At 38.9% G+C, this 23167-nt stretch overlaps 1 protein-coding gene across 1 annotated transcript in view; it reads left to right on the plus strand.

Annotated features, from left to right (window-relative positions):
• NHLRC2 (NHL repeat containing 2) overlaps nt 1–9460 on the plus strand; it is a 39482-nt gene extending 30022 nt beyond the window's left edge. Inside the window, exons 7-11 of the mRNA XM_004579808.4 lie at nt 1892–2123; nt 2687–2809; nt 3682–3891; nt 5246–5465; nt 8724–9460. Of these exons, the coding sequence (XP_004579865.2) occupies nt 1892–2123; nt 2687–2809; nt 3682–3891; nt 5246–5465; nt 8724–8980 (1042 nt within the window). The 3' untranslated portion in view covers nt 8981–9460. The remainder of the gene's footprint in view (nt 1–1891; nt 2124–2686; nt 2810–3681; nt 3892–5245; nt 5466–8723) is intronic.
• Nucleotides 9461–23167: the final 13707 nt, after the last annotated feature.

Consider the following 23167-nt stretch of genomic DNA (forward strand, 5'->3'; position numbering starts at 1 on the left):
AAGACCAGATAGAGAAAAATGAGTTAGACAGGAAGAGTAGGAGATTTTCCAAGGAAGAGATTACACTTAACCATGTCACCCCAACCAAGACAACACAGTGTCTTGTGAGTCTTTTTTCAGAAATTTGGGGACTGGTATTATGACATATCAAGTTAAGCCACTGTCTGCAAAATTGACATCCATGTGAGTACCAGTTCCAGTCCTGGCTGCTCCACTTCCAGTCCAGCTCCCTGCTAATGCACCTGGGAAAGCAGCGGGGAAAGGCCCCAGACCTTCGGCTGGGACACCCGTGTGGAAGACCAGATCAAGCTCTTGGCTTCTGGCTTTAGTCTGGTTCAGTCCCAGCCATTGCAGCTATTAGGGGAGTGAACCAGTGAGTAGAAGAGCTCTGTGTAATTTTGTCTTTCACTAAAATAAAATAAGTTTTAAAGCAGATTTTAAAAATGAAATTTGGATACTCTAGAAGCATTTGCTGGAAGTTTTAAGCTAGGAAGCAACATCATATTTTTGTTTTTGCTAGTGTGCTGGCAGCACTCAAAGTGGTGGGACTCTGCTAGACAGAGATGCTGTGAAGGTATTGCTGTTCTCCAGGCAAGAGATGGCAGTTGCCTGAGCAGCGAGGTTTTTAAACCAGGACCATTTTACTTGGGGCATAACCATAAAAAGCAAACAGTTGACAAAGCTTGCTGGAATCGGTTGTTCTGGGCAGTGACTGTTCAGACATCATGGTCAAGGGCTCCTTCAATTTCCTGGTAAGTAGAGCTGTCACTCCTTCATCATTGGAAAATGGTCACTCTTGCCTGCCAGGATGCTTCATTTAGTGTTAGTCTCGAGATGGTAACGACCCCTAACGTTTTACAAATCATAAGTGACTTGTCAAAAGTGACTGACTTCCCCACTGGTTACTGGATTAAGAGTGTTGCTTTCTTAAAATGTTGAGACTCCAAATTTGTTTGGCTTGCATGTTATTAGATATATCTCTGGTCTTGCTTATTTTATATGTGAGTTTCTTGAATATGGTGATACTGAACACGTTGTACATCCTTTTGCCTCTATCTCCTGCTGCCTGCCAACTTAGAGTTGGCTACAGATCAACAAGGAAGTGACAGTCCTTACAGATTTTTGCATGTTGTGCCGTAGTGAGCAATGATTTGCGTCCTGAGTCAACTTCTTCCCTTTCATGAACACAATATACTAACTTTGCAGTCCTTCTGGTATAGGCACAGAAACCAAAATGTAGAACTTTCTGTGAATTACAAAAGGAATCATTGCAATGGCTGTTTAAATGGGATTTTCCTTGTTTGGATGAGAAACTGGTTTCATTCAGTTAAAGCAACATAATTTCCTGTCTGGTTCTCTTAAAATTGTCATGTGTGGGTGCTATCTTTCAAAAGCAATTTTTTTTCACTTCTTTTTACTATTCTCTACTTATAAATAAGAACACAAAACATTTTGAATGAAAGTTTATACTGTACACTCTAAAGAACTAAATGATCTTTTTAGTTTTTTAGTTCTGTTTTGGAAACTAACATCACATGAGGCTTAGGAGTCAAGAAGTTAAGGTAGGGAACTGCCTCATCAGTAATCTCATCATTGTTCTTACCTTAAAATTGTCATCCTGTCAGGGACTTCCTGTCTGGTCTTTGAGAGTAGTTTTAGTTTTATGTATTTCAGAGAAAAATCAACAGATCCTATATAGTGGCTAAATAATTCAGTAATTAGGAAAACTATAGTGAATGCTAGGTCAAGACCACTAGTTTTGTTTTTTGGTTTTTGGTTTTTTATGACAGTGCCTATCACCATTGATTCAGTCATTTACATTCATGGGTTTAATAACTGCATTGGACACAGCGGATCACATGTTGACCTCATCTATGAACTTGTCTTTCAGCGAGTTAAAAAAGGGAACCTGTGTTCGATTTGCTGGAAGTGGGAATGAAGAGAATCGGAACAATGCCTACCCTCACAAGGCGGGCTTTGCCCAGCCTTCTGGCCTCTCCCTGGCCCCCGAGGAGCCCTGGAGCTGCCTCTTTGTGGCCGACAGTGAGAGCAGCACCGTGAGAACCGTCTCTCTCAAAGATGGAGCTGTGAAGCACCTGGTGGGAGGAGAAAGAGATCCCATGGTGAGCACATCACAGAGTGTCCACTAACCAAGTTGGCAGTTTCTTCAATTGTGGAGAGTTAAGACAGTTTAGGAGAGACCATTCCTGGCCTATCCATGAATTGAAATGAAAATCAAGCAAAAGAATATGTGAATATAAACAAATATAAGTAGCACAGCCATCTTGCAAGAGTAAGCTGACTCTGCTTAATTATATGTAAGTGTTAAGGCTTCAGGGAGAAAGGATAAAATATTGATTACTGATGAGAAGAAACAAATATAAGTTTGATACTTGGCAGTGAATTGGAAAAAGCACAGGTCCAGCCAACCCAACCTGTTCCTGGCCAGGTATGTGACTGTTGTCAGTAAAGCTACACAGATTAACACAGGCTCAAAATTCTGTGCCCTCTTACTAGTTTAAATCAAGCAAGCTCTATTTATATACCTTGCTTTTCTTGTGTAGATTGGGTTTCCCCCTTTAACTTCAATAGCATATTGACTCATTTTAATTGTAATTTTCTCTTACAAAGCACCATGGATTCTTGATAATTGCTGTTCCTTTTCTTTTTCAAAAAAAAATAATAGAATTTATTTGCTTTTGGTGATGCTGATGGAGTAGGAGTCAATGCAAAACTTCAGCACCCACTTGGAGTTGCGTGGGACAAGAAAAGAAATTTACTGTACGTGGCAGACTCCTATAATCACAAGGTAAGGCTTGACAGAAGTATGGAACATGTGGCCCTTTGTGTGCACTGTTTCAAGTACTGAAGAAATTGTGGCTCTCCTACAAGTGCCACTTCAAAATACAGAGGAGCAGCGGTCCTTGACAGTACATGTCCACTTGCTCTTTGCGAGGAGGTGATGCTTTTCCAGGAAAAGCACCGTCCACCATGGCTGTCACCAAAGCTGTGAACTGTGACATGTTCAGTAGATAAGGAGACTGCAGGTCTCCGAGAAATTAACGTCAGCTAACAAATGAACATTTTTTTCAACTGTTGCAGTTACTGTCAGCAAATAATTTAATTTTCAGCAGTATTTACAATTCTTGTTTATTCAGCACTTTTGCTTTTCATTGCATTTTTCTTTTTTTTTTTTTTAATTAGTCAATGTTAATCCTTCCTGATAAGATGCCATAGCTTTAATATAACTGGGCCGTGACTGGCGATCAGTAAGTTGTACAAAGGTTGCAGATCCTTGAACAATACTTGATGCTCTTGAAAATAAAGTCATTTCATTTCTGGAAATGGATCCCAATGGTAAAGAAAAACAATAAAATTTAACTTTTCCTGATTAAAGACATTTCTCAAAGATTGTTTCTGAAAGACAAAATTTAACTGCAAAAAATAAGAAGAAAAAAGAAAAGAAAATTTATCTGATTTTAGTTTTTAAGCACTTAGGATAGGTTTATCTCCCCTTAGATTGTAGTTTTCATGTTTGACATTAAAAGAAAAAGTAGAACTACCTCATTTTTTTAAATTTTGTTAAGAATATTAATGACAGTCAGAAACTCTGCTTTGCTTGATACTTTATACTGTTATACACAAAGATGCGATCTTCAGCTTTATGTTTTTGTTCTTCAGATTAAAGTTGTGGATCCTAAAACAAAAAGTTGTGCAACGTTAGCAGGAACTGGAGACACAAATAATGTTACAGGTTCCAGTTTCACCGAATCAACTTTTAATGAGCCAGGAGGCCTGTGTGTTGGAGAGAATGGTCAGTTACTCTATGTAGCAGACACCAGTAATCATCAAATTAAAGTGATGGATTTGGAAACAAAGACGACTTCTGTGGTAAGAGATCTTAAAGCCTGAGTGTTGTTTTTTTTTCTTTTTAAAGATTTGTTTATCTTTATTGGTAAGTCAGATATATAGAGAGGAGGAGAGACAGGAAGATCTTCTGTCCGTTGATTCACTCCCCAAGTGGCCAACACAGCTGGAGCTGAGCCGATCTGGAGCCAGGAGCCTTTTCTGGGTCTCCCACACAGATGCAGGGTCCCAAGGCCTTAGGCAGTCCTCGACTGCTTTCCCAGGCCACAAGAGGGAGCCAGATGGGAAGTGGGGCCACCAGGACACGAACTGGCACCCATGTAGGATCCCAGCATGTGTAAGGCGAGGACCTTAGCCACTAGGCTACCGTGCTGAGCCCAAATCCCGAGGTTTTAAGACTGATGCTAAGATTCCTGGTGGAGGGATTTTAGGTTAGGACATCTTCAGTGACAAAAGTTGATTGACTTAACAGAGTAGGATGTAGATGCCTCCATTTGTTCTCTCTAATGACTGTAGCTGTTGGACTTTCTAAAGGATATCTTGTTATTTTTAAAATACAAGTTCCATCTGTATTTGCTGAGAGTTGGAGAGAATTTGATGAGCCTTCAGGAAGAACGAAGGCAGAGGACTCAGCAGTGTGCAGACGGCATGAAGCTCAGTGCACACCCGTAATGTGTATGCTGGGATGGGTTGTAGAGCTTTTTGTGTCTTTGCAGTGATCCTTGGATTCATGTAAGGGCTTTGTTTTCACTGTGCTGCATCCATTATGAGATAATTACCCAACGAAAGCTTAAGAGCTAAAGTAACATTGGGAGAAACTTATGTTACAATCAATTTTTTAAAATAAGTACAAGGTCTCTAATTTTCAAGGAGAACTATCTTAAAAGTTGCCTCTTAGTGAAACTGAAAAAAAATGCAAGAGTTTTTTTTCCCCCTGAAAATTCTGATAATTTGCATGATATGTGTTTTAAAATAACGAGTTCAGATGATCACCACAAGCATCATTTCTTCACATAGATCCCTGGCGTAAGATGGATAACATACTTACGTAAGATAGTATGTGTCTACTGCGTTTACAGCTTTAATTCCCATCACGTGTAGACATGTTGGACAGTTAATTTAGTTCTGTCTCATTCCTAAGTGTTGATAAGCTTTTAGCTAAGATGAAATAGTTTCTTTACCTACAAAATAATCTTGAGGGTTTATTTTTCCTGAGGGTTTATTTTAATATGCTAAGTAAGCACATTCAAACTATAAGAAGAATGGCAATTGGTTTCTTTGATACAAAACTTACATTATTCCTCTGAGGTCTGAATATAAGCTTCCTTACTCCACAATTACTATGGAGTGTTTCAATAACAGATTGTCTTATTTTTAGCTCCCCATCTTCAGATCTGAAAATACTGTAGTGGATGGTCCAGTCCCAAGAGAGCAACAGAGGACATTACCCAAGCTGCCTAAATCAGCGGCAAGCGTCAAGCTTTCCCCTGTGACAGCGTGTCCTGGCCAGACCCTTCGCTTCAAGCTGAGCCTGGGCCTTCCATCGGGAGCAAAGCTAACAGAAGGAGTGCCCAGCTGCTGGTTTCTGACAGCTGAAGGTATGAGTATTAGTTTCACAAGAGTAATAATTCATAAATTCCTGATGCTTACTTTAGTAATTTTTGCGATTTGTTATGCAACATGTTTACTCTATAATTGAGCAAAATTTGAAGATTATGTGAAAAAACAAATTGAGATCTAATGCCACGTTGACACTTTTCTTTTGTTTTCAAGATTCTCCCCCTCCCCTTTTTTTAAAGAACCATGATAACACCTAGCTTAATCCCACTCCCTGCTAATGTAGCTAGGAAAGCAGTGGAAGATGGCCTAGGTCCTTGGGCCTGCACCGTGTTACACAGGAGACCTGAAGGGAGCACCTGGCTGCAGCTTGGCTCAGCTCTGGCCTTTGCGGCCATGGGGCATGAAACAATGGGTGGGAGAGCGCTTTCTCCAGTGTTAACTCACCAAAATTTACTTGTCAGCTCTTAGCACTGTTTCTTGGAATGTGGGCTTTGTGTACTTGATCCCCTATTTTAACCTTGATCTTTAGTGCCTTCTTATTCCCAAAGTGAAAGATCTGGAGAAACAGAGGGGACTCTCCTCTTTCCAGTCACCTTTATTCATTGCTTTTTTCCTTCCTTCTCCATGTTTGGATCGCAGTGTGAATAGGCCCCTTCTTTCATGAACTGATGCTAGGAAGTCTGTATACTGCTTGCCTGTAGCTGAGCCTTCCAGCCCTCTGCACATAGTGGACAGCAGTTTTCCAGTCCAGAACTCCAGAGTGTAACTGCCTGTCTAATGGTCTTCCTCTGCCCTCGTCTCCCACGCTCTTTCACCCGATCTCAGTCAGTCTCCCATTTCCTCCCCAGCTCCTCCTTCGTGCCCTCTCACACACTTTGGTTCTCTACGTGACTCCAGTCCTGGCTCATGCCTTCTTACCTTCATACATTCTCAGAAGCAGCAGCTGCTGGCTTGGAACTCTCAACTTCATATCCAAACCAGCAGGCCAAAGAGGTAGTAGATAAACCATGAGGAACTGCTCTGGGAGATTAGAAGGCTGGTTTGGGTGAGTGACTGAGCTCATGAGAAGACCAACCCCTCTTACTTTGCGTGCGGGTGAAGCTGACCAGGCAGCGCTCCGAGGTTTGGGGCTAGCCCTGTGACCACTCAGCCCTCTAGGTTCACAGCATATCCTAGGCCACCAGCTTAAGTATTGTCTGAAAACACTGCATACGTGTGTGTCATGAGTAGTATATTAAGTTTTAAAAGTATGTATTGACAAGTAGCATGTTTATGTTAACTGGGCTTTGTCATATATACACATGAATGAGTCCTTGGAGTAAGGTACGAATAGTATATTAAAAGCAGATGAAGAAATCTATAAAGAAAATATTTAGCTGTTTTATCACTTATCCAAGATAATAGCTCTGTTCTTATTATATAGACAAATTCACTTCCAGGAAAAAAACAGATAATTAACATTTTTGAAAATTATTTCTTACAGTTTGTATACTTGCAACTGAACATTTTCTCTTGCTTAGCTATATATAGCAACAGAAACACTTATTTTTAACTGAATTTTGTTCAGTATAATCTTAGTTAGAATATGTGAAAGTTTCTAAGTCTTGTCCTCCCCCCGCCAAAAAAAAAGCAACAGCAGTGACACTTCCACAAACCTACTGTTCTATATATGAGAAATAACTAAAGCATTTTTAATGTTTTATTTCTTGGTTTGGACATTAGAATAACAGTTTATTATTTTCTTAACTTTGATTTAAAATCTGAGACGTTCTCTACTGATGTTCTCACTAGCAAAATTAAGCATTAAATGAAACAAAAAAAAAGCTAAGCATGCCAAAGAATTTTAAAGAGAGTTTTTAGAGAATTGGTTAAAAACTCCTCCGTAGAAGTACTGCACTTGGGCTGTTGCCTTGACCCTTCCTCTCAGTCCTATTGAAAATATCTTGCTCAAGTTTGCCTTTCAGACAACAGAATTCTCTAAGCAGTAAACTGAAAAGAGAGAGGCAGGAACTGAGTCTGCGGTTGACCCATCCTAAGAACCGAGGAAAGAACTAGGAGCTAAGCTGTAGTGGCTGTTTCATCACTGCTCAGGAGACAGTCTAGGTTTTGCTGGTCCAAGCATTTGGAAATATTTACACGATGTTCCATGATCCCTCTGTTAAAATAGCAGGATTGTGTCCTGCGCTTCCCACATGGTGCTCGTGTGAACCCTAGCATTGCACAGGCTCAAGGTCAGGTCACACATGCGCTTCCCCTGCGCCATGCGTTCCTTCTGGGAGAAGCCTTGAAGGCAACGAAGAAATTTAAGGAAAGTTGGTACTAAAACACTTAAACACTGTAAGTAGTTTATCAGACTTTTGTAGATAATTTGTGTATTTAAGTCTAAGAAGAGTTTTACATATTAAAATGAACTGGAAAAACATCTGTTTTTAGATGGTGCTAACCTATGGAAATTATGTATACACTGTAGCTGTTTGTAAAAAAAATCTGTTTGTATTATTATATGTATTTATTTTTAAAGAGTTATTTATCTTTATTAGAAGGGCAGATTACAGAGAGAAGAATAGACTGGGAGAAAGAACTTCCATCTGCCAGTTCACTCTCCTAATGGCTCAACAGCTGGAGCTGAAGCCAGTCCAAGGCCAGGATCCAGGAGCTTCCTGCTCATCTCCCATGCGGGTGCTGGGTCCCAAGGTTTTGGGCCATCCCTGGCTGACCTCGAGCAGGGAGCTGGATGAACACAAACAAATGTCCATGTGGGAAACCAGCATTTGCAGGTGGAGGATTAGCCCATGGCACCAGCCCCAGTCACTGGCTTTTTGATTATTACTTTTGAATGTTCAGTAATTCATTAACTTAACTACAGGGTCATTGTAGAGCTAGGAAATTTACTTCTATTCTCTATGTAATGTCTATTGTACTTTCTATCTAATATCCCTATAGATTTATCTATTTGATAAGAGTAGTTATTTTTTTCAAGCATTGTTATTTCTAAAACTGATCTTCAGGAATCTGTGATCTTATTTGCAATATTTAGCTTGATTTTGTAGAAATACAATTTATTTTATAGTGTTCAAACAAAGGGAAGAATTGCAATAAATGCTTTTAAAATCATCAAGTTGGGAATTTCTCACTGTTGGACTTTATGTCCTGTTTATATTGATGTCCTTTCTACAGAGCAGAAAGCCTCACACTTGGGAGTTTTCCGTAAATATTTGTTGATTGAATGACTCCGATCTCCATGAGATGTTTTCTAATTTCCTACAGTCTTACTAATTTACTTCTTTATTTTCTAGGCAACGAATGGCTTCTGCAAGGACAGATACCATCTGGAGACATAGAAAACATTTCCAATCAACCAACAATTTCATTGCAAGTTCCCGGCCATTGCTTGTCACTTGAGGCTGTTCTGTCTGTCAGCGTTCTGCTTTATTACTGTAGTGCGGACAGCAGTGCTTGCATGATGAAGGGAATTCTGTTCAGGCAGCCTGTGCACATAAGCGACACACAGCAAGGCTGTGTAGCGCCTGTAGAGCTCAGATACGTATTTTAGGAAGCTAGCTAACAACCGCTGACCGCAGGCTCCCCCACGCCCCTACTTGTGCCCTCGCCGTCACTGTAACTTATGAGAAAACACGGATGTTTCTGCCTCTGGCTATCAAGACACCCATTCCCCGGTCCTAGCAAGTGATACTAAAATAAAGCAATGCTCCTTATTTGCTTTTGTTATTATAAACCAGTTCCTTCATTCTGGTTGTGTGCTGGTTAACCCAGTGACCATCATGGGAACCATAGTGTTGTAATCTGTGCTGCTATTTGGCACGAGACTGAAGTCCACACTAGAGCAGGGAAGATTATCAAGAAAATTTGCAGTAATTACCAATAGTAGTAATACTAGGCATTTAACCTACTTTTGCTACCTTATTAATAACTGTTGGCACACCTGAATGTATAGATTTTACAGTAACTTAGCCCCTATGTTTGTATAAGGACATCTGCCATTCAACGCGTAAGGTTTCTTTTCTGCCCCACACTGTAGAAGAAGTAGAAGCTAAAGAATAGACAGCTGTTAAATATGATCTTTATTATGTGATTTATTTCCACTGAGATATTTTTAAAGATAATTTTTATCTATTTTTATGGTAAATTATTTGTATTAATACACTATTATTAATATCTTGTAACTTAATACAGAAAAGTTGAACATAAAATCTCTAAGGGCATATAGACTCACTTCTTTAAACTTTTTCGAGTGAATACATAGTTAGTGAATGATTTTTCAGAAATATTATGACTTCCACAAAGAAAGACACATTGGGACGTATTACTGTGTGTGTGAAAGAATTTATTGCACAGCTGAATTTCACGTAAATGGGTATACATATGTTGTGTGAGTTACATTTCACTTCTATGTTCAATGCAGATTTGCTAGTTTGCGTTTTGTTTTTTGTGGTTCTCGTGTTCAGAATTGAAATTTTGATCACTTACTGTGTGTTTTTTTTTTAAAGATTTATTTATTTTTATTGGAAAGACAGATGTACAGAGAGGAGGAGAGACAGAGAGGAAGATCTTCCGTCCGATGATTCACTCCCCAAGTGGCCGCAACGGCTGGTGCTGTGCCGATCTGAAGCCAGGAGCCAGGAACTTCTTTCCAGGTCTCCCATGTGGGTGCAGGGTTCCAATGCTCTGGGCCGTCCTTGACTGCCCTCCCAGGCCACAGGCAGGAAGCTGGATGGGAAGTGGAGCTACCGGGATTAGAACCGGCGCTCATTTGGGAGCCTGGCGCGTTCAAGGTGAGAACTATTGCGCCAGGCCCCACTTACTGTGTTTTTTAAAATCACTTTTTTAACTCCTTAAATGAAAAATTTCAAGGTTAAATATATTTATACTATTGTGCTAAAATACTATAATACCAAAATACTACAATAAGTATAATATATCCTAATATATTACTCTTGAATCTATTAAGACTGAAATATATAGTGATTTTGTGACATTCTTTTTTTTTTAATCCCAAAAGAAATAGTCACTGAAGTTTTTTTCTATTATAATTTATCCTTGTAATTATTTAAAAACCTGTTTCTCTTTTTGCTGAAACTGGTTGAACATACTTGTGATTTAGCCAGCCTACAAGATTTTCAAAACACCAGGTGAGCCATGTTTATTTATTTAATAAATATTTATAGACAGTGTGGTGTGCTTCCCCACCTTCAAAACCAGTGCTGAATGTGAAGTGTGATCTTTTTACATCATCTGCCCCTTTCATTATATTTTTTTGAAATATAGTTTTGAAACATAGTATTCACTTATTTTATTCTAAAATTAATTCTCTAAACTAAACGTGTAAGTCACAGCTTTGATTTACCCTGTAGTCTGACAATACTGGTTTTTTTTTTGACACAAGTATCAATGTAAAATTATAAATTATATGTATAAGCAATTACCTCATAAACTTTTTCTCTCAACAAACAGCCAGGAAAAAATGTTTTGTCATAAAAGAATATATAACACTTATATCTCTTTTATGGAGACTAGGCCTTAGTTAATCTCATTTGATTTACCCTTCTCATGTCCAGTTAAAAGAATGCAAATTTCTGTCTCAGGACAAAAGTAGTTTTACTGTCTAAAAGTAGTGTACTGAATTTCAGCTTGCTAATTTAGAACTAACTAATAATCTATTCTTCAGTGTAATGTACAAACAAACCAATATGTATTATATATTTGCATGTACGTTAGAAGTTGAAAAATATTCTTAGAAGCTATTCATTGTATGTTTCGGGTTAATTGTTAGGTTTATTCATTTCTTGTCTTTCAGTGTATAGTTGTATTGACTTAATTTTCCTACCCACTGCCACTGTTGGTTTCCTTACATTGAAAGTATTCATGACAGATGAGTGTGATCTTGGTCTAAATCACACTAAAGCAATGTAAATAGGTTCCTATAATCTATGATTAACCTAAGAGGAAGTGCTGCACTGTTTTTCAAGCTTCTGGGTCCGTGTCTGGCTTCTGTTTTCTGTAAGAGCTTGTGTATATATTTTTAATTTGTGCTTTTCTTCTCTCCTGAACTGTTGTGGCCAGTGATAGTTTAAACAGAGTGAGACTTTACTGTAGGTCACCTTAAACTCAGAAAGGTGGCATTATACACACTTTGACACAATACCTAGAATCTTTGCCCTAAATTATTCTGCTGATTTGTCACTTTTTTCCTCCTGTTGTGATATTTTACAATTGTCTGTGTGTGTGTGTGTGTGTGTGTGTGAATTTATACTCGGGATTAATAGTATCCCTGTAAAGAATTTTGCTTTTTCGAGCAAATATTTAGGCTACTCCCTAAAGAAAACCTTCCAGTTTAATCACCTGAAAGTGTAACTTTGGCAAAATTCAATGACTGAAAGAATTGTTTTCCCTTTACTATTTGAATTATATTTAGATGTACTGTTATCAGGTCTTCAGAAAAAAACAACTTCAAATGCAGCCAGTTTGATGTGTGTGGATGACTGTGTGTGGGTGTGTCTGTGCGCAGATGTGCATGCATACACAATGCAAAGACCAGTTCAGGAACTATTCACAGGTTTATTTTTATGGACAGTATACTTTTAATCCAAATGGTCCTTTGCTTACTTTCCAACATCTGAAATATTAGGGAAGATGCTGATAATACTTACCTGTATAATGTTCTTTTCTACTACACCTTCTTTTTAGCCAGACTTCAGTCTGTCCATCATTGTTGGCTTGATGTCGAGAACAGTACTCAAAACTGAGTAAATTTCAATAATATACAGTTAACCAAAAGCATATACATATGCATGTTTTAATTTTAAAAGAAAAAAAAAAGATTATTAATTGAAAGAGAAACGATTGATCCTTGAACTGATTCTCTCTGCAAATGGTTACAGTGGCCAGGCTTCTTGGGCTGGTCCAAAGCCAGGAGCCAGGAGCTTCTTCTGGGTCCCCCACATGGGTAGCAGCGACCCAAGCATTTGGGGCCATCTTCCACTGCTTTTTCAGTTACATTAGCAGGGAGCTAGATTGGAAGTAGAACTGCTGGGGCTGAAACAAGTGCCCACAGGCAGCCCCTTTACCTGTCATGCCATGGTGCTGGACTTTAGTTTTAATTCTACTTCTCTATTTTTTTTAATACTTAAAATGGAGTCATAAGCATTTATCTAATAACTTTCCTAAAGTCACTTTTTATTACCGAAAATCAGACACTTTTTTGTGTCCTTAATCTACTGACTTTTTCCTTAATTATGTGACCTGGTAAAGTCAGAAGTTATTATGGCATTTTTTCTTGTAATATTTCTGTTGTGTGATGTGATGTGATGCAGTGGTTTAGAGCCTGGGTTTGGATTCTAACTGTAAATGAGGCTTACTTACTTGCCTTAACAAGTCATTTGGCAGTTAGTAATTAACAAAACTGTTGGTTATTGGTTTAGTTAGTTAATAAAATTCATAGCCCTAGGTACAAATGACTTGACATTTTCTTTGCAATTGCAATTTTCTGTAGGTGAACAGTTCTCTATCAGCTGTCTGATACATTAATATTTTCCATGCATATAAGAATAGAAAGACAGTTTTGTGATGTATCATATTGCTATTTTATGAATAATATATTTATAAAGAAGCATACTCACAGTGTTATTAAAACTTCTAGAAAGAACTGTGAGTAGTAAACTTGTCTTGAGAAAGTCCAGGCTTATACAGTCTAAACCACATTCCTATGACACAGCCCAACAGCTTATACCAGAATACTGAAATCTTAACCTAGAAGGCTCCTTCTAATGGTGCTTTACACGGTCCTCCAGGTGCTTTCATGCTGTCCTTACAGTAACCGTCTAAGTCGGGCAGAGAAGTGTCGATTTTATAGATGAGGGAGCAGCTTTGGGATAATTGGTGACATCGGAAGATCAGAAATGGAGGCCTGGTGTCTAGTGGCAGCCAAGGCTTATTTTTGTCAGATGATTCAAGTGAGTTGTGAGTCGAGAATCTTTTATTCAGGTACAGGTCTGCTAGGTCTTAACCCTACTGTAATATATAAAGGAAAACAATGCTGAATTAAGAGTACCCAGCTTCTGTGGGCACTTTCTTAAGCCTCGCACTGGAGTAAGAGCTCTTATTCTTTGTCATGACTTCCCCAAGTGTTTTATAGGTGTTAACTTCTTTAATCCTCACAGTAACCTTACAAGGAAGATACGGTTTTTGCTGATTTGATCAGTGAGGGAAAAGGCACAGAGGGAGTCCGCAGTATGCCAGCTCAGCATCACACAGGCGTGGCAGGCCTGCATGGCAGCTCAGTACTCTGTGTTAGCCCTCAAAGTCATTTCTTAAAACCTAAGTCTTCACTGGTTTTACATAATAACTTCTTACTCCAAAGAACCCCAAAAGTCTTAGCCATAATTGGTTTTTTTTATTTAAATAAATTAATTATATGACTTCCCTTTATCTCCTCTTGGAAAAGCCTATATAATTGTTGATTTCCAAAAAAGATTTTACATACTACTTTTTCTTTCAGATATCATCCGGTTTTTCCTAACAAGCAGAATCTTGAGGAAATAGCTACCTACCATTCATTTTTAACAGTGGTGTCTTTGGTTGTTCCTCAAGGTAATTTAGAGCTTGCTGTGAAGAATAACTGAATTCTTAGCATAGGAGTGTCTAGGGCCCTAGCAAGCTTATTTGTATTTTTTTAAATTGTGTTTTATTAGCCAAAATGATCTCCAGAAATGTCGAGTCTTCTGCTTCCTTGCTTTGTAAATAACACTGGTATGTAGATCACCACCCCTGCCCCAGAAACACACACACCCCATGACTCAGCCATACTACAGCACTTTTTTTTTTTTTTTTTTTTGCTGGGGTCAACCTATTACTTCAGCATTAGGCACATTAAAAATAAAGAAGCAGAAATGAATTATGAATCATGAACATTAGGTATAGAAAGCAAACATCTTTCCATTAAGAAATAGTTTGCTGATTAAGTAGTAATATGGTACAGTAAGGCATTTGTTAACTTTGTGGTAAAATCCTTTCCCTGAAATTCGTAAGGAAATTTAAGAAAAGTGATCATGGCATTATTACTATTTTTCTAATAACAAAATTCCCTCAGTCATGGAGGTGCCTTTCCCTTCTCCTATGGCAATAAGTTATTTTAAATGAAGAATTAGTGCTAGAGGTAAGTTACCATTTGGTCATGAATCATTAAGTTTGCTATTCTCAACATTTGCAAGCTTCACTGAGGAAATAGGGCACAATTGTTTGGTTGTGGCAGGCTCTTTTTTTCCCTAGACTTCCTAATAATATCTGTTTCCAAAGGAAGATATGATCTTCAATGAATTGGTGGCTTCAGTTTGATTTCTTTCTGTTGTAAGACATTCCTTCCTCATTATGTGTTACACAGGCTAATATGAAAGAAAAAGAAGTTTGAATTCTTACTTTTAGGATACATTCAAATCCAGTCTAGGAAGGTAATTGCTATCATGACTTTACATGTGGGTTGCAGACAAGTCAGTTTGCTGTGTGCTTGCAGTGTGTCTATGTCAGTGTCTCTAACTGTAGCATTTCATAGATGTGTCAAGTTTTACAGACAGCTGCTCTTCAGCGTCTGTGTGGCTGAAGTGTGTGGGTTTGTGTTTGACACTAGTTACTCGCCTGTGTTGACTTCATACCTGTTATCCCAAAGACTTATCTCTTTTTTCATTCAATTAATGATTGAGACTGCAACAGAAACCTAAAATTTACAAGTTTGTAGACTGAAGTTTCTCAACATGGTCTGGTCCTGCAAGAATTTACTCAGTGTGCGTTTTTAAAGTGTTCTATGTAGACAGGATAATATATTTTTATACAACACTGTTTCTGCATTTATTTCAAGATTGTATTCTTCACTGACTTTTTCAAATGCATTTGTGAGCAGAAAACTGTTTGGAATGAGACTGCAGGGCCTTTTTTGCCAACTCAAACGAAGTATAATCCATATGGTCGTACTCGGCAAGAGTGCACTTGTGCTGTGTTGGAGGGAACCTGATGTCTCTCTTCTAAAGCTTTGTACACTTTTTCAGGAAATAGATTAAATATTTTCTATCTAAAGCCATGCTTCTGTGTTTCCTGTTTTATGTACACCAGGACATAGTTTTACAACCTGGAGACCTATAATCCACACTTTCTTTCAACTTGTAGGGAAATGAAGAGCATAATATTTAGTGTTTTGGAAAACTGGATGCAGATACTTCAGATGATACAATCATCATCGCCGTAGGAATTTCCTAAAAATCATATTTGGGCAGGGCTATATACTCAGTCAAATAATATTAGAAACATTTGAGAAGGACAGAAATTAGATCTGTAGTTGAGATTATACACACAAAATTTGCAAAGTAATTATGACTTGAAACTACAAAAATGTCAAAAGAAGCTAATGGGACATCTCCAGTGCTGGAGTTGAGAATAACAGAATGATCTGAACCCCCAAAGCAGTGACTAGAAAGATTGACATGTACAGATAAGGCTACATGAAAATTGAACACTAAGAAAAAAACTGGAGAAGAAAGTATTTTCCAAGCATAGCATGGACAAACGGTTACACATGGAGAACTTTTAGAATCTAAGAGAAGGATATCCCAGCTGGAAAATTGGCAAAGAATGTGGACATGCAATCACAGAAGAGATGCATGGCAAGGGAAAGATGAGCAATCCCATGAAATCAGGAAATGCAGTGTAAATTCACTGAGCCGTCTACGAAGCAGCTGTTTAATGCATTATTCTAGGTCAAATGGGTGATTGAATCAAAGAAGGCCCTAAACTTTGTGTTGTAAGCTGAGAGACAAAACAAGGACTGAGAAAACAAAAAGGGTTACTGCTGTAAAGAGGCCCCGCAACTGAGCATGGGTGATAAGAAAGACATTGTAACTGCATCTATCTGGAGTGCAGAGGTCTGGTTGGCCGCTGTTTTCCAAGGTGGTTCTACCAGCTACACTCAAAGTGGAAAGGTGAAGGAGAAACACCAGATCCACGATTTTTCTTACCCAGCCATGTTTCTAACTTTATAGACTTGTAGAAACTAGTGAAACACTTGTACATGTGCACAAAAGTTGAAGCAACCTACATACCTGTCAACAGCAGGGGCTGGGATAGGCCAGGCCAAAGCCAGGAACCAGGAACTTGATCCATGTTTCTCATGCAGTTGACCCAAATACTTGAACTGTCATCCCCCACCCCTGGGTACTGATGCAGTCTGGATGCTGAGTGCAGCTCCTCCCCTCCTCTTCCCAACTCCGGGCACAGGAAGAAAAAAAAGAAAATATGGAAACAATGGTCTCATTAACTTTCCCCTATGCTTCAAACCCTTCCCACCCTAATGTGTTGTCCACGCGGGCATTCACACTTCTCAATTATGTAATCATCAAAAATAATATTTAATAAAAAAGAAGCTATCTGACTTTTGAACGTTGTATCTCTTATAAGATGTGCACACATTCAAGTTGTATGTACTAAATTATACATGCATGCCACAATTTTATACAATTTTATATAGATGTATCAAAATTCACAACAATGGGATGACGAGGTAACATGCATTTCCATGAGCTTTCTGAGATCCCTTACATATCATTTGTATGTGTGTGTTTCCAGTTGTAATTTCTGACTTCCTCTAAGATACCTCAGTCACATTCCAGAACTTGGGGTACTTTAACAACTACTGTAATAAATGCTTTAAGCTTTGAGAATTATGATTTAAAAATATGTCACGCATATTTAGTTGCTAAGAAAAGCTAACAGATAGTATCACTGTACAATGTGTCTGCTGTTATTTCCTCTTATTGAAGAATCTCAGTTGTCAGTGGCAGAGTGGGTGGATCCCTTAGCATGGCTGAACTCTTCCCAGCTCGTGAGATGCACTCATTTCCCCTGATATGTTTGGTATTTTAATTGGAAAACAGTCATTCTGCATAACATCTATGCTTTTATATTGGAATTGTTCTATATTTGGCATTTCATTTGAAATGACTTCACTGAGTCCCTTAATAGACTAGGCAAGATAAGAAGGATAAATATTTGAAGTATAGTTTATCTCACTATCCTGGAAAGGGGCAAACAATGTCTTACCCATGTTCAGGAAACTGACGTGACTTAGGAATCCAAGCATTACAAGGAGCTCATGAGACCCGATAACCTGCCCCCTTGTCTTCAGTCAGGGATACAGCTAAGGCAGCCTTGCAGAAATCAAGTAGAAAATAGGATAACTGCTTTCATTTGTTTAATTTCCTAGAGGAAGAACAAACTACCCACATGGCATTAGCAGTCCTTGGTCTTCTTGCACCTTACCATCTGTAAGATGAGCCTGGGTTGTTGGCTGTGCTCAGTGTTGTAGGTAAAATGTACAACACTGACTTCATTTGGATCATTTGTGTTGAGGCAGTAATTTTCTGTGTGGTGGATTAAGCCACCACGTGTAATGCCTGCATCCAATATCAGAGGGTTTGTTTGAATCACCATACCTTGGCTTCTTGTCCAGTTTCCTGGGAGACAGCAAGTAATGGTCCAAGTGCTTGGACCTCTGCCACCTACATGTGAGACTCAGATGGAGTTCTGCCTCCTGATTTGGTCCTGGTCCAGCTCTGCGTGTTGTAGGTACTTAGGAGTGAACCAGCAAATAGAAGATTCATTCTTTCTCTCTCTTTTTCTCTTTCCTTTCCCCCCCTACATTGCCCCTCAGTCTCCTACTGCCTTTCAACTAAATTTTTAAAAAATTAGATGGTTTTACAGAAATTTTTTTTAAAAGATTTATTATTATTGGAAAGCCGGATATACAGAGAGGAGGAGAGACAGAGAGGAAGATCTTCCATCCGATGATTCACTCCCCAAGTGAGCTGCAACGGGCTGGTGCGCGCCAATCCGAAGCCGGTAACCAGGAACCTCTTCTGAGTCTCCCACGTGGGTGCAGTGTCCCAAGGCTTTGGGCCGTCCTCGACTGCTTTCCCAGGCCACAAGCAGGGAGCTGGATGGGAAGTGGAGCTGCCGGGATTAGAACCGGCGCCCATATGGGATCCCGGGGCGTTCAAGGCGAGGACTTTAGCTGCTAGGCCACGCCGCCGGGCCTGGTTTTACAGAAAATTTACAAGTGGTATCTGTGAAATTCTACTACAATGAATGGGATGATAAGCTGCATTTTAGCTGCTTGTGAGATCAGTCATGTAAAGATAGGGAGCTAGCCTTTTTAGAAGCTTAAATGGAGTTCTGCATACTTAATGGAAAAGTGTCTGCTATCGTCTGAGCACTGCCAGGAGGGTCCGCATGGGTTGTGTCTATGACCAGGCTCTGCATGGTGGTCATTCTCTTATCTCTTGCCCAATGGGGCAGGTATGTTTGTTCTTCACAACCTCAACCTCCTCTAGTCAAAACTCATTATTTCATGTTTTATCATTTTCTTCAGTATCAATTCTCAGCCTACATACCTGATAGGTCCTTTTTTCAGTCTTTCTTTGCATGTTAGCCCGCCTGAACTGTTCACAACCATTTGAAGTCCTAAAGCCAAGAATTGAAGTCATACATTCTATAAGAAGGATCAGTGCTGGGGATTAAGAGATCATCCTGAATAACCCGCTAAATTCTCTTTTCAGTGAGCAACCATAACTGGTGAAAAGTATCTTTAAGTAACTGTTTAAAGCCTCTGAGAATTCTCCTGAAGGACACACAGCTCATGAAATAGTTCTTAAAGCAAATTACTAAATATTGATTTAAAAAAAGAGAAACAGTCTGTGGCACATGAGGTATGACCCACTTCCTCTCTCTCCCTGCCCCAGATCAGAGTAATGGAAGCTTCATTTCAGGTGTGATGAAATGAAACTTCCTTTTCTCCAGTTTCCGGTCATAAGGCTTTCGTCATCCCCAGGAGGGACAGGTTGCCAGCATCCTCAACTCCACCAGCTAAATTTCATTCTGACCTGCCAACATCCAGGGGCTTCAAACAGCTTAATCACCTGACCTACGTTCAATAAGTCATACCTATGTATTGAAATCCCAATCAAACCTGACATCAGTGGAATTTGCTGGTTGGTGAACACTCTGATGTTCCAGGAAGAGGACCCATCCTGATTCCATAAGAAGACATAAAAGCTCTGTGTTCAGCAACCTTGAAATCCACACAGTATGATTCTTCACTTGTGGAATGTGAAGTGACTTTGGCTGATTGGTGCTGGAAGTCAACCTCAGTATAACTATTGACATCAGAATAATGGCTAACAGATATTCATCCCAGGAAGGCAGCATTGGTTTAACATCTGAACATCAATTAATGTGATATACCATGTCAATGGAATAAAGACCAAACATTATGTAAACATATTAATAGATGTAGGAACTCATTTGACAAAATCTAGTACCGTTCAGGATAAAAACCACTCAAACGAAGAATAGAAAGGAGCCCACTTAACCTGATGACAGCATCCATGAAAAGCCTTGTAGCTAATACTGTTTTTACTAGCAGAATTCTCCTCCTCTTGTTTTGATGTAGATCCCTGATGATAGAAAATGTTCTTGGTGGTTGAAGAAGTTTCCTGTTTCCTTTGTTTAGCTTTATCATGAAGAAATGTTGGATCTTGTTGAACGCATTTTCTGTGTTGAGATGATCCTGTAATTTTTTAATTCTATTGATACACATTAAGTTTTAGATGGAGAATCCACTTTGCACTCCTAAGATAAATCCCACTTGTTTTATTTTTGTTGCTGGGTTTGGTTTGCTTATAATAGTTTGGGTACTTTTCTATGCATATGCATGAAAGATAGTGGGCTGTGTTTTCTGTGTATTGGTTGGGTTTGATATATGATAATATTGGCCTTATAAAATGAGTTGAGAAGTGTTCTATTTTTTGAAAAATACTGTGAAGAATTGCTATTCTTTTTCAAGTGTTTGGTAAATTTAAGAATGACACTACCCAAGCCTAGACTTTCTTGTTGATCTTTTTTTTTTTTACTATTATTATTACAAATTCAGTCTCTTTGCTTGTTATAGATGTATTCAGATGTTTATTTCCTCTTGACTCGATTTGCTGGTTTGAGTTCAGTAGTGTATCCCCACAGTTCATGTCCATGTGGCACCTGTGCATGGGATCTGATTGGGAAATTTCTTTGCAAATGTAATGAAGTGAAGATAAGAAACGTAAAAAAAAAAAAATCCTTCACCAGAGTGTTTAGAGGGAACACAGCCCTACTGGCACCTTTCTTCAGACTTGCTGCCTCCAGAAGTCTGCAGGAATATATTTCTGTTGTTTTGTGGTACTTCATTGTGGAGATCTTAGGAAATCAGGGAATTTCTGGAAACTTGTTCATTTCATTTGAATTACCTAATTTGCTAACCTATAGTTGTTTTGTAGTTTTCTCTAATCATCCTTCTTGTTTCTATGAAGTCAATAATAATGTTTCTACTTATTTTATTTATTTTGAAAGGCAATGCTGCTGAGGAAGACAGACAGATATCCCATCTCCTGGTCCACTCCCAAAATGCCCCAAAAAGCCAGGCTGAGCTGGGTTGACACCAGAAGGCAGAAACTAGATCCAGGTGCATGAAGTTGGAGACAGAAACCCAACTGAAAATCAACTGTTGCCTCCCACAGTGTGCATTATCAGAAATTGGAATCAAGGGCTGGACCAGGACTCGAACCCCGGCACTCCAGGAGGGAAAGCAGACATCTCAGGCAGATGAGGTACCATACTGTCAGCCAGAATGTTAAATGCCTGTTCCTAATTTTTTGATTCAAGTAGTTTGAATCATTCTTTTTACTTCTTGGTCTAGGTAAGGCTTGTCAGGTTTGTTAATAGTTTCAAAAAACCAAATTTTTATTTTCTCTGTTTCCCATCTCATTATGGTTTCACTAATATTACTATTCACTTACTATTTCCTTTCTTATTTTGGGGTAAATTAATTTTTCAGTTTCTTAACATATAATTTAGGTTATTGATTTGACATCTTTCTCTTTTTTTTAAATGTAATAGGCATGTGCGGCTATGCGTGTTCCTCTAGGCACTGGATCAGTTGCATCCCGTTAATGCTGGTGTGTAGTATCCTCACTGTTGTTCACCTCAAACTCTTCTCTGCTTCTCCTTTGCTTTCTTGTTTGGCCCATGTATTATTTATTAGCGTGTTGCTTAATTTCCATGTATTGCAAGTTTTCCTACATTTTCCCCTGCTATTATGTTCTAATCTCATTCCCTTGTAGTCAAACAACAGGTAGAACATCTAGTGCCACACACCTTTACCGAATATTTTGAAACAGACTTTACTTTTTTTTTTTAAGAGAATTTTAGGGTCACAGAAAAATAGAGCAGAAAATGCTGGGCTGTTACATACCTCCTTCTGCCAGGCACACACAGCCTCGGTCCCGCTCAGCATCCCACGGTGGAGCAGTGCGTTGCTTATCAGCAGGGAGTCTGCACTGACACATCCTCATCTTCCACCATGCTCAGGCTTCATTAGGGCCACTCTGGGCATTAGATGTTTCAGGGATTTTTACCAGCGTATCTACTATTACTATGTTATACAAATGTCCTATGTTGTGCCTAATCTTCGTTCTTTCCTCTCTAACCCCTCCTAGGCACTGGTATTTCCAAATGCATTTTTCATTGCTAGTCTGAAAAGATAACACAGAAAAAAATTCCTTGTTGAATAATCTTCAGATTATATCTAAGTAATTCCAAAAGTTTGGCTTCTAGATCTTACTGTACCTTACAGTAAGACTAGAGAATGAGTTTAACTGGAGAATGATTAGTATTGCACCCATTCCACTAAAACCAGAAATGAATGAGGAGTGATTTTCATTTTGTAGCTGAGCCTGTGAAAGGGAAACCGTATTGCATTGAGTCGTGTCTCTCCAAAGAGCATGTCCACCTAGAACCTCAGCATATCACTTCACTTGGAAATGGAGTCTTTGCAGATGTAATTAATTAAAAGGAATTCATACTTAGGGTAGATTCTGATCTAATGAGTGTCATGAAAGAGAGAAAATGGGACACAGATCTGAAAGGGGAGAATACTGCGTGAACATCTGGAGATGCATAACATAAAAGAGGAGACTGCAGAGAAAGGCAGAGCCTGGGGACCTGCCGCCCTGAGCAGAGAATGCCACCGGGTGCCACAACTGTGAGAAGTCAGGGAGAGAGAAGCAGAAGGAATTTGTCCTCAGAGCCTCAGTATGAAGCCGGGCTCCCCAGAAGAGAAATCTCTGCCTTGAACCATCCAGTTTGTGGTACTTTGTTACAGCAACCTTAGGAAACCAATAGAAAAACTACATAAGTTAACTCTACACAAATATTTGTAATTTTTAAAAAATCAATATTGAATTCTAACTGGGTAGTGCTTGCTTACTGATAATACAACTTAGATTTCACCACCAAAATGCTATCAATTTAGATGTGTCCTCACCTTACAGCCACTATCATTATTACCAAAGGATTTTAACTGTATATTCTTTAAGAAAATTGTGTGTTTCTTTTGTGTTAAGTGTTTGTGAATCAGGAGTAATAGTTATATTCTCTTTCCAGTTCAGAATAATTCTTTTAAAAGTTTCAAGCATCCTGCCACTTTACTCAATTCATTGATTAGCTCTTTTGTCGTTGTTGTTGTTATTTTAAAGATTTATTTGAAAAGCAGATTGACAGGAAGAGACAGAAACAAAGAGAAAAACAGAGAGAGAGAGAGTGAACACTAGTTCACTCCGCAAATGCCTACCATATCCAGGGCTGGACCAGGCCA

This window comes from Ochotona princeps, chromosome 13 (assembly GCF_030435755.1).
Source record: "Ochotona princeps isolate mOchPri1 chromosome 13, mOchPri1.hap1, whole genome shotgun sequence".
Lineage (NCBI taxonomy): Eukaryota > Metazoa > Chordata > Mammalia > Lagomorpha > Ochotonidae > Ochotona > Ochotona princeps.